General features: G+C 44.8%; 1 protein-coding gene across 6 annotated transcripts in view; it reads left to right on the top strand.

The window, feature by feature from the left end:
* Positions 1–20,794, top strand: part of ABCA1 (ATP binding cassette subfamily A member 1) — a 97,380-nt gene that overhangs the window by 25,522 nt on the left and 51,064 nt on the right. For all 6 annotated transcript variants that reach the window (XM_075138486.1, XM_075138489.1, XM_075138488.1 and 3 more), the window contains 3 exons: positions 558–699; positions 1,586–1,707; positions 20,093–20,214. In XM_075138486.1, the coding sequence (XP_074994587.1) occupies positions 558–699; positions 1,586–1,707; positions 20,093–20,214 (386 nt within the window). The remainder of the gene's footprint in view (positions 1–557; positions 700–1,585; positions 1,708–20,092; positions 20,215–20,794) is intronic.

Here is a 20,794-nt window from a genome sequence, read left to right as displayed (position 1 = left end):
AAAACCAATGTAGGCACCCACCCCACAATTGCTGACCCTTTGCTTGGTGATTACAGTGTGTGTAATTGAGGTGAGCGGATTTTGAAAACCGAAAGGACTGAATAGAAATATTACGGGTCTTCAGAACCCAGATCCTGACTGGGGCTACCTGTGTGGCCTCAAGCTGAATCCTTGTGTTAGTTAAGCATGCAAATCCAGAGAAGCACAGCTGGTTAGAAAGCACGTGTGTGCATGTGCTCACCGCTGCCAGGCTTTGGAGTGGCCTCCTGTTGGGCACTCCTCAGCAAGAAGTACTGTATCCCTGTCAGCATGGCCGAAAACAATGCTACAAAGATGAGAGTAGCAAAGAGCTGCTTCTACAGGCCTAACAAGGTGTAATTTTTAAGTGGAGGAGGCCAGAGCTGCGTGGGGCCTTAAGTGTTGGCCGTTCTGCGCTCTCATAAGCAATTCGGGGCAGTAACCAGCGCAGGATTAGCATTGCCCTTCAAAGGCAGTGCTGTGTAGTAGTGGCTTGTATCCTGTGTTTCTGTCTCCTAACGCTTATGTTTCTGTTCTAGGTCACTTCCCAAATAAAGCTATGCCTTCAGCAGGAACCTTGCCATGGATACAGGGGATCATCTGCAATGCCAACAACCCTTGTTTCCGCTACCCAACTCCTGGGGAATCCCCTGGTATTGTTGGAAACTTCAATGCCTCCATGTGAGTCTGTCTGCTTTTTCCTCATTTCTGTTCTTGGGGGAACACGTGGAAAAGGGATATTGGGAAGTCGCCAGCTAGTTGTGTAACCCTACACTATCGAGGGTTTTGCTGTTACTGCTGCCACTGAGGTATCAAACTCTCCAGCTACCAAGTTCAGAGGGACTAGCAGAGAGCTGGTAGGTGTGCAGTATCCTGAGTCCGAGCAGTTGAAGCTCTTGGTGAATGAAAAGCTTTGCCTGGATGAGGTCTGAGTCCATTCTCTTAATGGTTACTCAGAACTTGGCCCTTAAGGCAGCAAGGCATAAGCTCTTTTTTCAGAGCCTCTTTCCCTGGTTGATGAACATCTGAGATGGACAGTGTAGAGTGAGAGGCAGTTGAAGGGCAGGTCTGAGGGATACTCTCTGACATTTGTTGTTTATTACTGGCTAATGTGTGGCAGAAAGCTCAATTTATGGCCAGCTTCCTTATACCCTGCCCTGCTTGCTGCATTCGTACTGTCAGGCCAGTTAAGCTTAATGCAGAGTAAAATGGGTCTGCTAGCTGGAGAAGCATTTGAAAGGAGCAAGGACGTACTTAAATTATTGTGCTTCTGAGAGGAAGCAGTTTACAGGCAGCAGGAGGCCCTCTCCATTCCAGTCTTAAACTCTTTCAAACGTGTGGAGGTTCCCAATGTAACTTTGTTTGACCTTGCATTAGCAGCCATCTTTTATTAGGCTCCTTGGATTGTCCCAGGGTGGTCACTGAAGAAAGGGCTTATTGTGCTGGAGAGGGCAATGGCATAACTGAAAGGGACTGAAGTTTGGAATCGGGATGTAAAGCCGTGTCTGTGGATCCTGGCTCACAGAGCTGATGACTGCTGGTTGTTTTTGTGTTTTCCTGTCACCAGTGTTTCCCGCCTGTTCTCAGATGCCAAGAGGTTGCTCTTGTACAGCCAACAGGACACAAGCATAAAGGATGTCCAGAAGGTCCTGGGAAAACTGCGCAAGTTGGGAAACTCCTCTGGCTCAGGTAACAGCATGGTAGAAAGAGCCACATCTGGCATTTCTGGTCTGGTTAATTCTGTATGTGTGTAAATTTCTGAAATGTACCATAATGGGAGCGTGCGTGGTTATAATTTACAGCTCATCAAACCCTTTCCAATCCTGCAGAAGTACCTTAAGCCTCTCCTGTGTCAGAGCTTTGTGTGCTCTTTAGCTTCTTCGGTGGAAGAGAAAAGGGATGGTCTGTAATGCCAAGAATAGCAGCTGTTTTGGATGTGAAATTACCATCCTCAGCCCACTGAAGTCAGTTAAAATGCTGACTTTCTCAAAGGATCCCAAGTAGTGTGTCTTTTTGGAAAACACTAGTTATTTTGCTATTTTGTCAGTGAAGCACTGAACGCAATATAGCTACAATTTAGTGCTCTACCCCCTGAGCTCCAGAGGGAAGTGTGCTTGGAAGAATGCAGATGAGGAAAATCTGATGTTGGCCTCCAGTTTACAAACTCAAAGCTGATTAGTATCTGACAATGAAGTCTCCATTTCCCTTCTTATGTGTGGTTTTTTTTTGTTTCCGTATGACTGTTTGGTGTAGGATACTTCATTCTCTGCTATTGTCTGGCAGGATTTTGAATGGCAGGGTTCAAAAGAAAATGTTTTGTCCTGGGGGCTCACACAGCCCCATTTGTAGTGAAAAATGATAATCCTTCCATTTTTAGCTTGCGTGAGAAGATCTGGTGCGCCTTCCTGTCCCGTGCAGATGAATAAGTGACTGGTGTGAGATCACACGGGAAGCTTGCAGCAGAGCTGGGACATGAAACAGCTCTGCCCAGTCTCAGGAAGTGCAGCAGATCTTTCGTTATTGCCAGGTCTCTCTGACATGGCAACTTGTTAGAGTTTTTTGGGGTACTCTTCTCTGAAAGATTATTTCTCTTGGCTCCTGTGTTAGTGCTGCGTGTGTCCGTTGGAAGTAACGGAAAGTAATGGTTTAGAAAGAAATATAGCAGGGAAATAGAGCAGGGAACACAGTCATCGAGTGTCTTCACCTACAGCCTCTATCCAGGCGCGTGGTGCTCTTTGAATGTAGGTGGTATTTTAGTATTTTGTGAAAGTCGTCCCCGGTTTTACAGTTGTGGTTCTTCCTAACTTTCTTCATTTGAGCGTTGGCTCAGGCAGGCTCCAGGAAGAAAAATATCTGACCTGGTGTGATGTGAATAGCTTCGTAACTGATGCGTCCTGAGCACACTTTTAAAGCAGAGATGGTGTTTTCACATCTTTTCCTGTGTTGCTCAGTACATTGCAGGTCACTTTGAAATAATCTGTATTGTTAGTGACAGGTTGGCAGATGTGTGGTAGCTGTATATACAGACACGAACTGTGCAAGAGTTTTGTCTTGGATATATAACCCTCCTCTCTCCCCTTCAGAGCTGTGGAGAATCCTGATGTGATCAGATCTGCAGGTGATACTGTGGTCTACTGACTTTTTGAGCATTAGTTGATCCTTTTTGTATAAGGGACACCCTTCTTTGCTGGGCTCAATATCTGTACCACCAGCTTCCCCTCTTTTTACTCTGAGAACTGGTAAGTGGCATCGTCATGCTTCTACCTAAACCTGCAGCAGTTTTAAGGGGGAGAAGATGCAGAGTGAACCATTTGTGCAAAGATGGACACATGATGAACACAACCAAAATGAGCTAAGATGATTATTTCCCAAGGAGAGGTTTAATACTGTTTTTCACGGACCTCTTCAAACCCTTGGTTTGACTTGGTCTTGGGAGAATAAGCTCCCTCTGTCAGAATGATGGATAATGTTGTTACTGGATTTTACACTTCATGCCTGCAGTAGTATCTGCAAGTTAACTCTTCCAAGGAGAGTAGATACTAGTGTTTTGTATTGAATATTGTATTGTTTTGGACATTTGCAAGAAAACTATCAAAGCCATAAGCTGAAGCTGTCATTGCTGGGAAGGTTTGAGGGGGAGGAGTGATTCCAAGAAGCATTTTGCATAGGGAGTATTGTACAAGTTGAAAGTCAGAGGCTTATGTTTCTCTATACCATAAAGACTAGCGGACTGACTGCAAAAATAAGCCTCAAACCAGTCATCAAAGATCGCATTTCTATAATAAAATATTTCAAATGTGTAATAAAAAAAAATCAAGCCTCTGTGTCATTAGAATGACAGACTGCCCATTGTTCGTAAGGGTTATAGGGAACAAAGCCTGTTTGTCCTTCTCATGATATGCTCATTTACGAAGCCGCCAACTTGGGGGTCCCTGCTGCCCATTCCTTGGCTGCTTGATTCATTCTCTGACAGCATGCATAAAACAGCATCCTCTAATCTTACAAGTACTTGTGTATTTATGCTTAGCAGTGCTTAGATTCCTGTGCAAGGAAGGGAACCGCAGGTCAAACCAGCTGCTGTTGACAATGAGGTGTGAGAGATGCTTAAATCCTCTCCTCTCTGAGGATTTCCTCCAGTGACTCGAGAACCTGAGACAGAAGTGGTAGATGTCAGATATAAGCACACTTCCGAAGCTGAAAACGTTGCCTTTGTACATGTATTTCCCCAATTAGCAGGAGGGCTAATTACCTGATGAGCTAATAATTGAAAACATTTGTAATACCTCCTCTGTTCCAGCTCTGGCCTGGACCTGAAGCCATGAATCAGTGGTGCAGACAGATGCAGCTCTGCAGCTCATGTTTCCCCAGTGGGAGGGACTGTGTGCTCCCTACTGTGTGATGTGGGCTTTCTGGAGTCTGCAGCTCCCTCATCCCTTCTCACGCTGTTGTGATGTCCTGCTTCCACACATGCTTCCCACTGCTGCCTGATGGCTTTGAAACAGGCTTTAGGGGGTGATCTTCCATTACTAGCATACAAATTGAAGCTGTAGTATAGATTTGTTCTAATGCTAGTCATGCAGAGCGTGCATGTCTGTATTTGGCTTCAGATGTCTGAATCTGTTTAGAGAGCACTTGCCAAAGTCCTTTCACTGCAAGCTCCTTTAAAACAACCCTCACAAACTAACGTTCAAGGTGTGACTGTGAGTGTTGTCTGATCTGAAATCAAGCATGTGCTGAACCCTGGAGGAGGGAGACTTGCTTAAGATGGCAGGGTGCTTACACAGGTGCCTTCAAGTCAGTGTCTTGGTTAAAGACAAGGTAGGACACTAAGATTTTGTTCAGGCAGTGCTGTGCGCTCATGCAAACAGGCTGTGTATCTCAATTGTTTCTTGATGAGATGGGAGGTAATCACTGTTTGTCCAGCAGTTTGAGAGTGGCTCCTGTTCTCTGCTGCCCTGAGCTCCAAGAGCTCTCTGGCAGAGAAAGGGGAAGGTGTTAACAGTAGGGAACAGCCCACCCTTTCTTCATATTGCACCTTTTCTGGCCAGGATGAAGTACTAATTGGTGGTGTGAGGGAGTTCAGCACAGGCAGCTGTCACATTGTATGGGCGCTGCTGTTCTATGGCCAGTTTTCAGCAAGCCCTGAGCAGTGAAATCTATGTGCAGGCACACACATACCTTAACATAATCAATTTTGCATGCAGGTGCCAGGTGTCCTCTCCTTCCCAGCACTTGTTGCATCTCTGTCCAGCAATATCACCAAGGTCTTCAATGCTCATGATAAAGCAGAGTGAAAATCAGAATAGAGTATCAAAGACCTTGGTGACAGCAGTTCCAAGAGCATGACAAGGCTGCTGGGATTGCCACCTGTAATACGTTTAGCTCACTGCTTGCAGGTTCTGGATTTGCAACTGCCTTCAATGCCATTTTAGCAGAGGATAAAGTGTTTGCAAGAAATAAGCTTTCCTCCTGCTTTGAAAGCTGGAGGTACAGCTTGCTGTTGGCTCTGAGGCGCACTTTCTTTATTTCTTCCTTCTCTCTTCAGGGCTCCCAAATACTTGGTTCTGCAGTGCCATGGGGTAATAAATCAATAGCAAAATTAAAGCCACCTTCTTTGGTTGTTGCTAACAGTTGCACATATAAGCCAGTCTAGCTGGTATTTACTTCATTGCTCTTAGTTTTCAGTGATCCCAAAGGGCATGTTTCTATTTTTCTTGAAACCAACCCAACTAAACAAAAATGGAGCAATGAAATAGACAGAGGGAAACATCGCCTAAGAAATTGCATCAGATCTCAAGCTATTATTCCACGTGCCCTGCCTTTCCCAGTTGTTTGCTGGATTAGTATTGCTCGTGGTGTAGGAGAAATACCAGCTGGGTGGCATCCTCTGCCAAGATTGCACCCTGCTGCACAGACAGATGTTGGGACTGAAGGAGTTTGCAGCCTGTCTGGTCAGTGCTAATAGTGCTACTTGTATTTTAACAGGTAAAGGATGGTGGAGGGCTTGGGGTGAAGAGCAGCCTTGGGAGAGGCTTTCTGGTGGTGTGTCCCCTGCTGTATGATTATCAGGCTGCTCAGAGAAACAGGATGTTGTACGTTGTCTGCTAGATGACGTTAAGGTGATAGCTAACTCCCTCCTCAGTGTCTTTTCCCTAACAAAAATGACCCCACACCCTCAAGCGAAACATTTGAATTGATTCTTATACTTGCCTACCTCTCCCTAATTAAGCTGGTTTCCTCCCTGACTTCCCTTGGGAAGGATCCTAGCAAAAACCAGCCAGGCTGGAATGAGGACTAGCAAACCATATATGTCCAGGTAGCCTTCACCCCCGGAAACCCCTGCAGACACCAACTGCAGCAGGGTGGCATTCCTGTCATTGCATGGTTGCACGTAAATATACAACTGGCTTCTCTGATACTGTGCTCCATAGTGATGCGCAGGTCCTTGCCTTTCTTTTGGGGCGGGGAAAATGTTGCCAAAAATGCTGCCCTGTGGTATCAGTAGAGAGATCTTGACTTCTAGGGGCGGATAGGAAGGCTGCTTTACCTTTGTGTTTTCAGTATGGGTTACTTCGCGTTAGCCCTCAGCAGAACTCCCCAGGGCGTTCCTGCCTGCTGCTGCCTCCCAGCCCAAAGCATCCAGCCAGGAAGGGGAGCCCAGGACTGCATGGGAACCACTGTGATTTCTGCTTTGGTCAGATAGGGATGGAGCAAGTGGCAAAAGCTGCCCATACTGGGTACTTCGATTGCACAAAAGGTTTTGTAGTGTGCTATGCTGATTGGGCAGTTAGGAGATTCAGGTACATGTGGCAGTCTTCCCACATCTGCCTAATTAATTTTTTCTTCACATCACTGGGTCTCTGAGCAGGTATAGACCTGAGTGCCCCTAGATTTTTTTTTTTGTAAATAATGGAAGTTGTGCAGGCAACTGCAGATCTTCTGGAAAAACCTTTCCAAGACATTCTTGGAAAGGCAGTTTAAGTCTCTTACTACAGGTAGTGGACAAAGGCTCTGCATGAATCCAGCGGGTCTGTTATTTTTTTCTGTCCTCAACTGAAACTGGGAGGCTGACAGTCAAGAGATAGGCAAAGGTAGAGAAGACTTCCTTCTGTGCGTGCCAAGTTGTGTGTTGGGCAGTTAGCTATGCAGCTTTTATTAGTGAGGTGGCATGATATTTGCCGAATTATGCATTTGCACAGTTACCACTTTCAATAGTCTACTTCTGCTTTCCTTAATATTTTGAAGCCAAAGATGAGATTGAAGTAATAAAATGATGTTGATATAGGGTTAGACACAAAAGTCTGTTGCAGCATTAAATCTGTTAGCAGGAAAATCATACTTGTTTCCCATGAGGCTGTCCATGAACTTTGAGAGGTTTCTTTGTCTGTAACAGCACTGTTACTACATGGCTTTGCTTAGAGGTTGAGATGGGTAAACAGACACAGCATAATGTGCATCACTGTCTTCTGGTTCTGCAGAACTGAGCTTTGGTGCCTGGTTTTAGTCTGAACTTCCCTCCTGCTGAGGTGCTTTTGAAGTGAAATTATGCCAGCTTGGATTCTAGATGTGTATGGATGTTGGAGAGAAAGACTGAAATACTTTTGAAAGTGAATTGAAAAAACTCATGCATTGTTACGTTAAATCTGGCCTTGCTGTAGTGTCTGCACTATACTAGGTGACAGGAGCTTGAGAAAAACATTTCTGAGAATCCTATCACAGAAGACTGTATGAACCCTGTTAAAAACACATGAGGAGAATCACAAGCGTGTCAGCATCGGTCTGCACTGGTGAAGTGCTGCATTGGGAATTTGGTTACTTTAAGACTAGCTAACCTGATGGTGCCAGCTCATGGTTTGACTGCATGCAGGGAAGCCAGCAGTCCATATCTACAATTAGCAACAGAGCTATTCCAACAGATACCAGATCACTGTACCTTAAAGGCACCAACTTTATCTTGCTGTGAACTTGTCTAGATAAAGACACAATGATGAAGAAAACCAGAATTGCTTACTGTGCTTGTCACAGTGTAAGTAAAAATGGCATGTGCTGCAGAAGCAGGACAGTATTAAAAAGTTCTGGGTGCTTTCTTTAGTCTCCTAACATCTAAAGCCTGGTCCGTCAACACTGACTTTTATTTCGAACCAGCAAATAAAATGGAAACTGTTAAGTAAACAATTACACCTTTCACACTCTCCTATTATCTCCTGCTTTTTGTATGCAACCTTATCAGTGCAGCTTGCCAATATCAGCATTATGTTGCCCAAAACTTATGCTCAGTGTTAACTTCAATTTGCATTTATTTTCTATGTTTTCCACTCTGACACAATTTCTGGGTTTCTTCTCAGTGACTTCCAATCTCAGAATCTCAATAAATTGCCTGATTTGTGAAAGATTGCATTTGGTTTATTTAAGTGACAGTCTGAGGTTGGTTGAGAGAGCGGGACAGACACTTTTCACATTGAGCTTGGTGTTAGTAGTCCCCTAGGAAATCTGTACCACTGTCATCTGGTGAAAAGTTCAGCTTTCCCAGGGCATTTTCATGGGGCTGAGCTCTCATGAGAGTGGCTATTATGAAATTGCCACAGTTGGAAAAAGTCCTGTCCACTTCTGTGTCCGACTTGGTACTGAGGCCAGAGTGCCTAGTTTGGATCTGACTTCCCATATCTCTCAAGTTAATATTCAGCTTTGGAGCCTTCTCTAGTAATAATACATTTCATCTTCAGTGTGCATTACAAACACTTATTACCTAATTTTTACAGCATTCCTGTGAGCTAAATAAATAAACAGCTGCTGAGGAACTGGAGCCCTCATTCTGAAACACAGTAGGATGTTGCAGTTTTCAATGTAGTCAGGATGCAATAAAAGGTGATGGCTTTCAAATATTGTTGATGTTGAATCAAAGTTCATTTTTACCCAGGCAAGAGGATAGAGCACTGCTTGACTAAATTTTTTGAAAATCCATGAGAGTTCAATTTCTGTAGGCAGCCTTTTTCATGGGAAACAGATGCTGTTCCATTGAAATATTTTTTGGTCATAAAATAAGTGAGTGTTAATGCCAGAATCCTGACTGAAATCAAACAACATATTCTAGCTCCTGTTGCTAAATCCCTTTGCAGCGTCAACAAACTGCAACATTCTTCACTTCCAACCCTTGGGTTTTTTAGCGTTGCTGTGTTTTATTTTAAGTAGGGGTTGTCTTGTTTGAGATGCATTTTTAGTTCAGGTTACAGATTTTATGCTTGTATCATACTTTGCATATGTTTGTTTTTTTTTTTTTTTAAAAAAAAAACCAAGCCCATGTGTTTTGTTTCTGGAAAAATCTTTTGAAATCAAATTCAAAAGCTGCAAAATAAAAAAATTATACATATTTTTATGTATTAACTGAGTGTTAATAATTAACTGAGTTTGTTAAAACTACATATTGCTTATGCCTGTGTGGCATGAGATCCTCAGCTGATGAAAAATTGGTATAGCTCATGTGTCAGCTGAAGATCTTGCCCTAGCTTTTTCTTATGCTGACCTGGCAGCACTAAGCTATATGTGGAGGAGATTCAGGCTGATCTGTGACACATCTTCTGTAAACCAAGCCGAAGTTTCCTTCCCCTTCTAATTTAGTTTTAGTTTTAAGGATGGTGCAATAAAAGACCCTTTCAAGGGATTTTAAATAAAAATGAAGACCCTTTCCTGTGGGGGGTTGTTCCCCGCCATGAACCTTTCTGTTCTTCTAAAAGTCTTTTTAGAGGCAAATACTGCCTGAATTACTCCTTTAGATGCATTTTTGGTTGACACTTGCAGAAGGTTTGCATGACAACAGACAGCCAGAACTTAATAAGCATAAACTATTACATCTCAGGAGGTTCTTTCCTTGTACTTTTCCATCTATTTTAGCAAGTGCAGCTGAAACATAACTGGACCATATCTGAGGCAGACTGAGCGTACACATATGCCTGGTAGTAGTATCTCAAGTCTGAGTGCTTGTTCTGACTTGTGCTAACCAGGAAGGCAGCAGCTGTTCTCTACCCAACAAAATGCTGCTTCGGAACAGTAGTGCTTTGCCACTTGAGACAAGATGTGGACATGAAAGTGAGTTGTCCCAACAACTTTCTTCATAGCAAAGGCACAGCTGTGTGATGACATGGTCAGGTATCAGGTATCCTTGCTCACCTATGTTATTACCCTGCTCTGTTCACATACTTGCCCACTGCCCAACAGATGGGGAAAAGTGTGCTGTAAAGCCAGAGAACAGAAGTGAAGACAATGGAGTAGCCCTTTAAGACCACAAGTGTCTTCACCTACCTGATCCCTTTCCTTCCTTTTTCATGCTCTCTCTCACTGCTACCTGAAGAAAGTGCAAAGAATTTTACCCGTGCATCCCTATAAATAATGCACAAGACTCTCCAGCAGTACACACTTAGTTTTCTTCACATTAACTGCACTGCTTTGGGACTCTGGTACACAGGACCAGGTTCCTAAAGCAAGAAGAGGCACTGCTCTTATTCTGTGTCTGCTAGTAATGTTCTTGCCCTCCATGTAAAACACAGTAGACTCAGGTATTGGTGCAAGTACTCCAAGGTGTATTTTCAGCCAGCAAATTATGTCAGTACTGAAGGGAGGGAATGGTTAGTATATTGACAGTCCAGAAGAACACCAACCTGAAGGATGAGCTCCTCGGACTACCAAGGCAAGGTCTGTTGAGAGCATCCCGATGTGAACAGCAGTATAGTGTTGCTCTTATGATACAAGAAACATGATTTCTAGCCAAGACTTTATGGGAATTTGGGCAATCCATATCTACTAAGCATTTGCTTTTCAGTCTTTCCCAAAGACTGAGAAAATTCTTTAACTCTTTTGAAGTGCTGTTGCTCAACAGTCTGATTTATACTAGTGAAGGGGCTGAATGGTTGCAAAGGTTGCCCTAAACTAGGCAGAGAAAACAATCTCCTGTTTTAATGCTGAAGCTTGATATTTTTTTTTGCTTCCCTTCCTTTGGACTTGAGTCTTGAAAGCAAAACCAAACAACAGGGTAACTTTCCAATAGCCACCTAAATTGAAACATAGGGAGCAATCGTGGGAGGTTGAAATAATTTAGATGTAGTTATGACTTCAGTATAAGTAGACAGTGTTTCTGCTTAAACTAATTGGACTATAATGATTGGCTTATCCTTGTTCATCTGTAGCATTTTTTGCTACCTCTTGCATTGGTTTAATCCTTTGTTCTAGATGAGGGGCATTAGGACTTGGCACTAAATCCAGAAGTGACAGGTCTTCCTGAACATAGGGGAAGCAAGAGCCACTATGATCTGCTGACTCCAGACCTGATATCATGTTAAAATTTAAAAGTCTGATGTGAGTCAGGTTCCCCAAATCTGTGACGAGTGAGAGGAAGGGAGCCGTGGCAGGGTGAGGCTTCACACCAAAGGGTGGGGTGGCTTTTCCTCTTTTCAGCAGCTTTTCTATGCAAGGATAAACAAATACAAGTACAGGACAGTCAGGGCACTTTGATCCTGGGCAGCTCTGCCTGCCATTTTACTTGAGGTCATCATTACCCATGCCGTTTTCATGGGAGAGACCTTTAAAACTGGATGGCTGGTGCTGTAGTAAGTTTCAAGTAGCATGATACTGCTGGGGTGGTTCTGCCTGCTTGTTTTGGGGCTTCAAAATGGTTCTGATAGAGGTGTCTTCTGTTTGCATTTGAACCAACAGTCTCTCAAATGCTTGCTCATGTAGCCAGCTCATGAAAACCCTTCTGCTGTTAGTAATAGTCATTTGATTAAAATGTCCAGTCCTGCTTTTTCCTGTGACTTGAATTTCCACTGAATTTAAGGTCACTTGTTCAAGTACAAGGAATTCTGGATGGGGTCGTCCTTGATCACAGCTCATATTTTCAACTTCTGCTTAGCTCCATACTTTTTAATAGCATAATGTCATTCCTTATATGCTCATACCAGCTTTTGCCACTACAATAGGGGTGTGTGGCTGGATGTGACTGTGGTGTTTGGTTTCCAGTCTGTCTATTGATTTTTTTTTTAATGTATTTTACTGTGTCTGAGTTGATGTTTTGAAACATCTAAAATCTGCATATCATCTAGGACATGATGTTCCTAGTGCAGTCAAAATCCAATCTGCACAGCAAACCCTTAGTTTCTGCCTGTTTAAAAGCACTTCTCTTTCTCTGAGCTGGATTTGACCTTTAGAGACCTTCTCCATAGCCTGTACCAGCCCTAAATGTGTTCTGTAAACCACTCCTGAAAATAATTTTGTTGTAGTAATGAAGTATTGTATCTGGTCAGATCTGAGGTCAGTCATCTTTGTGGCTGACAAGCCAATTCAAAGGCAGATAAATTTGCAGTTTGTCTTTATTTTGTGAAAATTAGCAGGAGAATTTTCAACCAGTCATACCTGCCATGCGATTTGGAGCTCTGCTCGGGATTTACTTCTTAAAGCAATACAGTGAAGATACTTAGGATGTTTCCTTTAAGCCTACTTCATTTTTTGCACTGTTAGAAGCCTGAATAAATTTTTTTTTCTGTTTTTTCGTTGGCAAGCTGTATTTCACAGTTGCCTGTGCTGATAACAGTTTGGCTTGCAGCAGGGGAAGATACGAAAATATCTCTTCTGTGGCGTTACACAGGGCGTAGGGGGGTGGCTGGGTGCTGTCCCTTCATAGATAGGAGCTCTGCAGGCTGCGTTTGCTGGCAGGGCTGCTGGTGACCAGCCCGTGGCTTTTGCTTCTCTGCCCTGTGTCTTTGCTTTCTGATGCAGAGTCTTTCTGTTGTCGTGTGTGTCACACGGGGGGGGAGGGGCTGATGGCATTTGGGACTTAAAGTATTATCCAAAGAGAGGTATGAGCCTTGTGTTTGCTGCTGACTTTCCATGCAGTTCGGAGGTGGGATCTCAGCTGGCTTAAATGGGCTCTGCATCCTTGAAGCCAACATACCCCCAGTGAAGGCTCGCCGAGGACTGGTCTCCTGTGCGTGCACCAGTACATGGTGTCAGCTGTGCTTTCTGCCAGAATGATTGTGCTGGCCACTATTTTTAAAGCTCTTCTAAGCAAAATTGTGGCTTGCAGAGGAATGGAGGTGGTCCCAGGGTTCGCAGTCCCAAGATGAGAGGAAGGCCTAGGCCTGTCGCACAATGTTTCCCTTTCTCCCAGGAGAGATCCTAGCTGCTGGAGACGGATGGCAGGCTGCCTTCCTTCTACTTGCATCACCATTTGACGTGGCAAATACATGAAGAAAACGGGCTCTGGTGAAGTGGGTGCTCACTTGGGTATCACCTGATGTCTGCAGAGGCAGCACTGTTACACGTCTGGTGGGACACAGAGCAGAGAGCTGAAGCCTACCATGAAAACAGGCCAAGCCATGGCTGCAGAAGGAACAGCACCTCGACTGCGAGCAAATTAGGCTTGTATTTTCACACTGGCCGATCCTGCACAACAGGCCTGCTGAGCTGCTTGATTTCATGTCAGCAAATCAGGCTATGGCTGTCCAACTTGTTCAGAGGGCAGTTTTAGCTCCTGCCAGTATCAACAGGGGTACAGGCAGCTTTGAGAGCTATTCCCACCACCCAGGGGGAAGAGCGCCTTACAGGAAAAGGAAAATCGAAACATAGTAATTGCTTTAAAAAAAAAACCTTAAAAAATGTTATTTTATCATGCTTTCTGGACGTGTTGTCCAAAGTTAGGAATATAATGAGGGCAGATGAAGATTTGCTGCCTTGCCAAGCCCAGCACTGGTCCATCTGAAAGGTTTGCTTTTCACATTGTAGATTGGAGTCATGGGCTCAGTAGGGTACAATGCTGTAACAGGCTTCCACATTAGGAGATCGTTGTTTCCCCTGGGTGATTGTCAATTCACAAGTCATTCAGTCTTTGGTTCCACTGTTGAACTTGTTTGAAAGCCCATTTTTATTTTTATGGGAAGTAACTTCAGACACCTTTTGTCTATAAATCACGGTGATGGGTAATGAGTGTGAAAATCAGCTGAGGTGTTCAAGTGCACCCGTCATGTATTCCTGAGGAGTACTTCCCAGATACTTAATTGAAAAACTAATACAAAATTCCAGCGTATGAGGTAATTCTGCGGCAGTACTTGGTGTGCCCGCCCTGGTCCTCTCACCATGTGAGGGTTTGCTGAATGCTACGGCAGGTTTCTAGCCAGGGTCCTCGTGTGGTCACATGTGCTACCAGTAAATGCTTTCAGCTGCTGGAGCTCCAGCTCTTGGTCTCAGCTTCAGCCCCTTCACTTGCTTGTGTCTTGCAAAAACTCCTGTTGCTGGGAGTATGACCGGCAAACAAGCGATGCCCTGGGTGAAGCAGGCCTGTGTGACCGGGGAGCCTCGTGACCTTGTCCTCCGGTCGTGCCCGGGCGCTGCGGAGCGGTGTTGCCCAGGCTTGACAGCCAGCTGCGCGCTCAGGCGGGCATGGGGGTCTGAGTTACTGCCCTCGCCTGCGAGCACTACGGAGGTGCCGCACACCCGCCTCCCGTGCTGTAGAAGCGCGGGTTTATCTGAGTGGGGAGCTGGGAGCTGTGAATCTGAACTCTTTGTGCAGGGAGAAGAAAATGCCTTGTTTTCTCACTCGCTACTCTTCCTTGTTTTGCTCCTTCTGTTAACTGATGGAGACAGGTGCCTCTGACTGTATTGTGCTGGGAATCCACTTGTCTTTCTTGTCTCCTTCGGGCACTTGTGGAAACCTGCTGACTCTAAAGAACGAAGCTAAAGCTTCTCGTGCCCCGTCCTGTCTCACTATTTCATCTTGCTGTGATGCCTTAACGCTGCTGTTACGAAAATGATTGGGTTGCCCTATGAGTAGTCTCTGTGATGAGAAATAAAGGTCATAATTTAACACCAGCTTCTCTGTTGCCTTGATGCTTGGCTGTGAGGAATACAGGCTTAGCCAAAGGCCAGTAAATCCTGCAACCGCAATGGATATACAGAAAATAATGTAATTGTTTTCTGCCTTGCATGTTCCATCAGTAGGGAGTGAAATCCCCTGAAGATAAATAGTCATGTTTGTAGGTGGGACACACTGCCCTGCTTTCCTCTTAGCTTCTGAATTAACTTCTGGCATGAATTCCCTTCTCCCCCTTCCTTCACCCAGTTCCTTGTAGGGACTTACAGCATGTGAAGCTGGGAAGAAAACAGTAGATCCGACTGTCACATTGTTTTCACTGAGCTTGTTAGTTTTAAACTGGCTGAAAATCTGATTTATTGTAGATTATGGGCACAAACCCTTTGGGCGGAAACCCCACAAATTGAAGTCAGACCTGGTGAGCTTTGTACTCTTCAGTGGATTGAGATATGTTGAAATACCACTTGTGTGCCTTTTATTTTTAGAAGGCAATGTTCAGGATATGAAAACTGTAGCCACAATTTCCGTGGGGTTTTGTTTTTCTACCCTATTGTTTTATTTTAAAAGACACCGCACCATTAAGTTTCTGGAGGAAGGTATGAGCTCTCTGTGCTTCCAAGTGAAGCAAGAATGGGAGACACGTTTGAGGAGAATAGTCTTGCTCTGTAACCTGTCCCCACAGGCTTTTTTATTTCACTTGTCTGTGGATCTTCCCAGTATTGCTGGAAATGGTCACCACTTACTGTGGGACCTGTCATGGTCATACCTGTAGTAAGATCAGCAAATTAAAAGTGGTTCCCGGCTGTGGTTTCTCTTGCTCTTTCCTGAATTGAGCCACCTTTTGAGCTTGTGAAAGTAACTGGGGATGTGTTTCTAGAATGAGGACACTAAAAACCTCTGGCTGTGGAGAACATATGGACCATGGACACTTTCTTCCCCACACAATCAGTGCTTCAGTTCTGATCTGCGTGGAACAGAGATCCCACATAGCACTGACTTGCTATGTTTTATAATGAACAGTTACATTGATTTAACCAATAATGTAGCAAGCATGGAGGTTCTGTTTTTCTTTGCTAATTCATGTGGATGTCTTGAGCTCCTTGAGTAGTTTGGGTTTTTTTTCTGTTGTCACAATGATTTGATTCTCAAGCAAGGAATGAAGCTTGCTTCTCAAGCACAGCCTAGCTCTGTGCTCAGGCATGAAGGTGCTGGAAAAGGTTGAGCTGTCAGTAAAATGTAAATCTTAAAAATATTTATAACAGTGTGTCAGTCCTGACAGGAGATGCTCTGCAATCTGAAAATCATGAGCTTCTGGTTTCCATGCCCAGAATTCAGCCCCCAAGGTTGGTTTGAACTGTGTGGAAACGAAGGACAGCTGTGCCTTTCATGAAGTCAGTATCCACGAAATGCTGCCATGTGGGACTATCTAATCCTGACCTGTGACTTCAGAGAGGAAGGGTGGTTTTGTGGTTAAGGCACAAGACCTCCAGCTCTGGGAGCTCTCGGTTCTGCTGAAGGCTTTCTTACGTGACCGTAGGGAGGACCTTTCTCCCTGCCCCACACGGGAAATGGACTTCTCCTGCTTGTTTCATGTGGATAGGGACTGTCTTCTGCTTTGTTGTTGTACAGTGCCCAAGCTGGACCTAGGCAGAACAAAAGCATTTCAGCCCCACTGCGCGTGCTGGCATTGGGGGTTATTTGCACGGTTTATAAGCAAAGCCTCTGTTTACGTTCTCTGCTGTTTTGCTGTTGCTCTCTTGGGGTCAGGAATGAAACTGTAAAAGGAGTCTACCATGAAGACAAGCTACCTCGGTATTTTTTCTGCAGACACGCATCCCACCACGGAATCAGCAAGATGGTTCACATCAGATCTGTCTGTCTTTGAGCGTGGTTGCTCAGTCTGACCTCAGGTTCATATTCACATTTGTGCCTGGGGCTTGCCTTGGTTGCTGGGACCTGAGGTTTTGACCAGAAGGCTGTACCCTGTGGTGGTGGTGAGGGAAGCCTGTGGGACTGCGGCTGCCTTGTTTTTCTGTTGAAGATGAAGAGGAGAGGGAAGGAGAGGCTGCACGTCCATGTCAGCGAAAGCATGTGTAGAGACTTCTCTCCGATGTGCTGTCCGGATGCTGCAGCTGCATTGCTCTGTGCCAGCCGGCTTGCAATAGCCGTACCAATGGTCTTGGTCAGTCTCAAGCGCAAGAGAAGATGCATGCGTTAAATCACGTTCGAGCTGACATATTTTGCCTCACGGTTTTTGAGTAATTTGATAGTGTGTCTGAGCTTTTATTGCAGGAAAATATTGCAGTAGTAGGCCTCTGGTTGTAAAATGCGTTCTTCCACTCCAAATGTTTGCATTATTAGGTAAGCTTAGTATTAGCCTTCAAAAGACTAGCCTGTTTCTTTTGTTTTCTATTTTTGGAGGAGTTCTTAGTTAACTATGTTCTTGTATATCCTTAGGCCCTAGTGGGCAAGCAATCTTGAAGGAGAATGACTGTTTTCAAGAGGAAACCTCTGTTAACTCTTGTCTTTTTGAAGTGTCCAGTGCAGGAATTTAGACTGATTGCGGTGTTCGATGCTTTTCTGTGGTTTCACGTGCAAGTCATTATGCATGCCTCCATGATTGAGGGGGATTGCGTAAGACACTGAGCCACAAGTGCTGGAAGTAGGACCAGATGGGGTGGGGGAGAAAATGCATGGTAAGAAAGGCTGGCTATTTGCTTAGGGCACTGCAGCGGGACCATGGTGTTGGGATTCCGTCCCTTGGTCTCTCAGAGCTTCCATGTGTGGTCTTGGGCAGACAAGGGTTACGACCAGTGAGCCCTGGTTCGTGACCAGCTGGCTCCAGCCAAGCATTGTCCCACAAGCAGTTTTGGTAACTTTACGTTCTGTTCCCTTCACGTTTTCCTGCAAATGATGATGAAAACTCCTTCAGATGTTTGTAGGAGTTGCCCTGGAAGGCAGCTTCGATTTTCAGCAAATTCTAGTGCTGAGCAAGTCTGAAAATGCTCGGCATGACAAAAAGGCAAGTGAGAAATGCCCTGTTAATGCTGGGCTGGTTAATTACAGCTGTGGAAAGTGGCAGGCTCTTTACTACTCCCCATCATGATTACGGACGGGTGAGCAGGAATCCTAACGTAGTTCAGATTGCTTTCCTGCAATTACCTATAGAATATGTCCCCGACCAAGAAAATCCTGCTTCCATATGGCAAAAAAACCCCAAACCAAACCCACAAACAAAAAAGCCTAAGCAAACCCAAAAGCAAAACAACAATGAGGAAACAGTAGGAGAATTATTGCTTGGTTACAGTTTTTTAAAAGGTGTGTGGCCCTTTAAGAGGAGCTTGAAAAATATTTTAAATGGGGACAGATTAAATGAAAAAGCTTGCAAACATCTGATCTCTGCATGCCAGTGTGCCTTCAGCCAGCTACCCCTTTGTCCATCTAAGTTTCTGAACTGTTAATGATCTCACCAAAAAATAAACAAGCTGCAGAAGTGTTTAGGGAGTTCCGCGCATTTAGGAAGTAACCAAGGAATCGGGGTGGGGGGAATTTTTCCAAGGAATCAGGGTGGGGGGAGTTTTTCTTCCAGTTGTGGTGAAGCAGGGTGCTTTAGCCTCTGCTGGAAAGAAAAGGATGTTTTTATGTTATTGCAGGAGCCGGCTCTTCTCCCAGCCTTTCTCTGGGGAGAGGGGATGGTGGTTGATTTTGTTGACAGGGTGCAGTGGGGCGTTTGCGTGGCATGGTCAAAACCAGTATATTGCTGAGCGGTCCTGCTGTGGGGGGAGAGAGAAGGGCAAGGGAGAAACTTTCGTCCCAAAGTAACCTCCGCGTCGCCTCAGCAGAGGGGGTTGATTTACTTTTTCGCGTGGAACAAAAAGGCAACAGAGAATTTGTAACTGGATATGTAGACGAGAGAGCAATGACCGCCAGTAACCCCCGCGTGCTTGGTGCTGCAAGAGCCGAGCGCGTGGCTTCCTCCTCTCGCCGGCTGCTCTGCCGAGCTCGGGCCCTGGGAAGCAGAAGTGGCACCCGGACCGCCAGCCTCCCTCTTACCACCGGCGGCACCCTGGGTGCCCAGTGTGCTTTTCCTGAGGGTTGGGCTTCTTGAGGGTATCACCCGCCCAGCTAAGCAAAAAACATGAAAGAGAGGGGAAAAAAAAATGTTCTGTTACAGCAGTTCCCTATAGGAGGGGGAAGGTACAAACTCTTGGCGCTCCCTTGCATTACTTTCCCTTTAGAGCTCGTCGTTTTCCGCTGTTTGCTGTGGGCTACGGCATCCTCTCTTCCTAGAGTAGAAAAAGCAGCGTGACACCTAGCTGGTTGACTTGGCTTAGCCTGGAAATCTTCACCTCGGTAAATCCCATGAGACTTGCTCTCTCAGCTCCTCCTGGCATAGCTGCTTTCCTCATTTCTGCTTATTTAAGCATAGTAAAGATAGAATTGTTCTCTCTCGTAAAAAAAAACCAAAACAACCCAAAACATTGCCAGGGTCAGTTGCCTAAGCTCCAGGTTTATGAACTTCAGTGGTGTACAGGGATTATAATTTCCAGATGGTTCCCCTCTGCTGTGACAGAGATACAAATTTGTCATAAAGCCAAGAGCTGAAACACCAATGGCTTCAGAAGGTGAAGCTTTTGGGAAATTAAAAAGCATTTGCAGAAATTTTGCTAATTGGTTAAGATTGCTTCCAAGATCTGCGTGCGATTCTGTATTGTATCTGTGTGTCTGTGTATGTCAGACTTTGAAAGTTATGGTAGAGTACGCCTACTGTTAACATAATTAAATACAGGCTAGTAAATCCCTTAGGGGTCTGTGCACCAGCTCAGTCCCATGTTCAGTTACAGCACAGCGATTAAGTGAAGCTGAATCTTTGTGGAAGGCTAATGCTGGAGTAGGTTTCACCCCAAATCAGGGGATCAGCTTGGTGTGCCTTGCTGCTTCTGTGTATGTATGTGCAAATTGAGCTGAAGTAATGATGTTAAAGGGAGTTGTTTTTAAAGGTTCTTTGTTTTTTTTGAGATCAAGACATCATGGATTGACATCTCTGAAAGCTGCACTTTCAGAGCACTTTGCCAGCAGCTCCTCTTCTCCCGTTGTGCTATGGAGAGGGTGTAATTCCCTCTCCCCCATTTGTCAGCTTTGCTTTTCCTGTTCAGAGCTCTCACATGAGTTTCCTTTTGGCTTTGCCCTGACCAGAATGTTGCTTGTTTTGTCACTTTCCAGACTTGAAACTTCGGGATTTCCTGGTTGACAATGAGACATTCTCAGACTTCCTCCATCATAATGTGTCCATGCCATCATCTGCAGTAGAGGAGCTACTGGACGCAGAGGTCAACCTCCAGCAGGTAAAGAGCACTTTCAACCACTAATATAATGTTTGTCTATTGTTTGTTTAACCATAGTGCCAAGATCCACAGTGCAGGACCCCTCTGTGCTAGGTGTTGTACAAACACAGAGGAAAATGTAATCCCTGCTTCTCTCTTCCCTCTTGCCCACAATTTACTGTCTTATTTGGTTGTAAGCTGTAAAAGGACTCTGAGACCCACATGCAAATGTTTTGATCTATGTGAGAAAGTAGCCTAGTACCCTTAAGGCTAAATTGAATTTCTTCTTTCCTGTGTTGTTTTTTTTTTTAACCCAAGTAAAACATTAATTAGATTGCTAGTGCTGTTCGAATTGTTGTACTTTGATTAGAAATAAAAATGGGGTGGTGGTTTGGTCACTCGGCATGGACTGGAGCAGGGTTTCTGTGTGTTGCTCTGCCTTAGATTCTTGTGCAGCGGAAGGAGGCATGCTTTTTAGTCTGTGGCCAACTCTTCAAGACAGACAGTTGTACATTATGTACTACAAGAGAGTCCTGATCTCAAATGAAACTCCCGAGTGCTCCCATGATTGCCTTCATAAACATGGGCAGCGGTGACAGTG

This window comes from Calonectris borealis, chromosome Z, assembly GCF_964195595.1.
Source record: "Calonectris borealis chromosome Z, bCalBor7.hap1.2, whole genome shotgun sequence".
Classification (NCBI taxonomy): domain Eukaryota; kingdom Metazoa; phylum Chordata; class Aves; order Procellariiformes; family Procellariidae; genus Calonectris; species Calonectris borealis.
The sequence above is the reverse complement of the archived record's forward strand: the minus strand, read 5'-3'. Positions and strand labels throughout refer to the sequence as shown.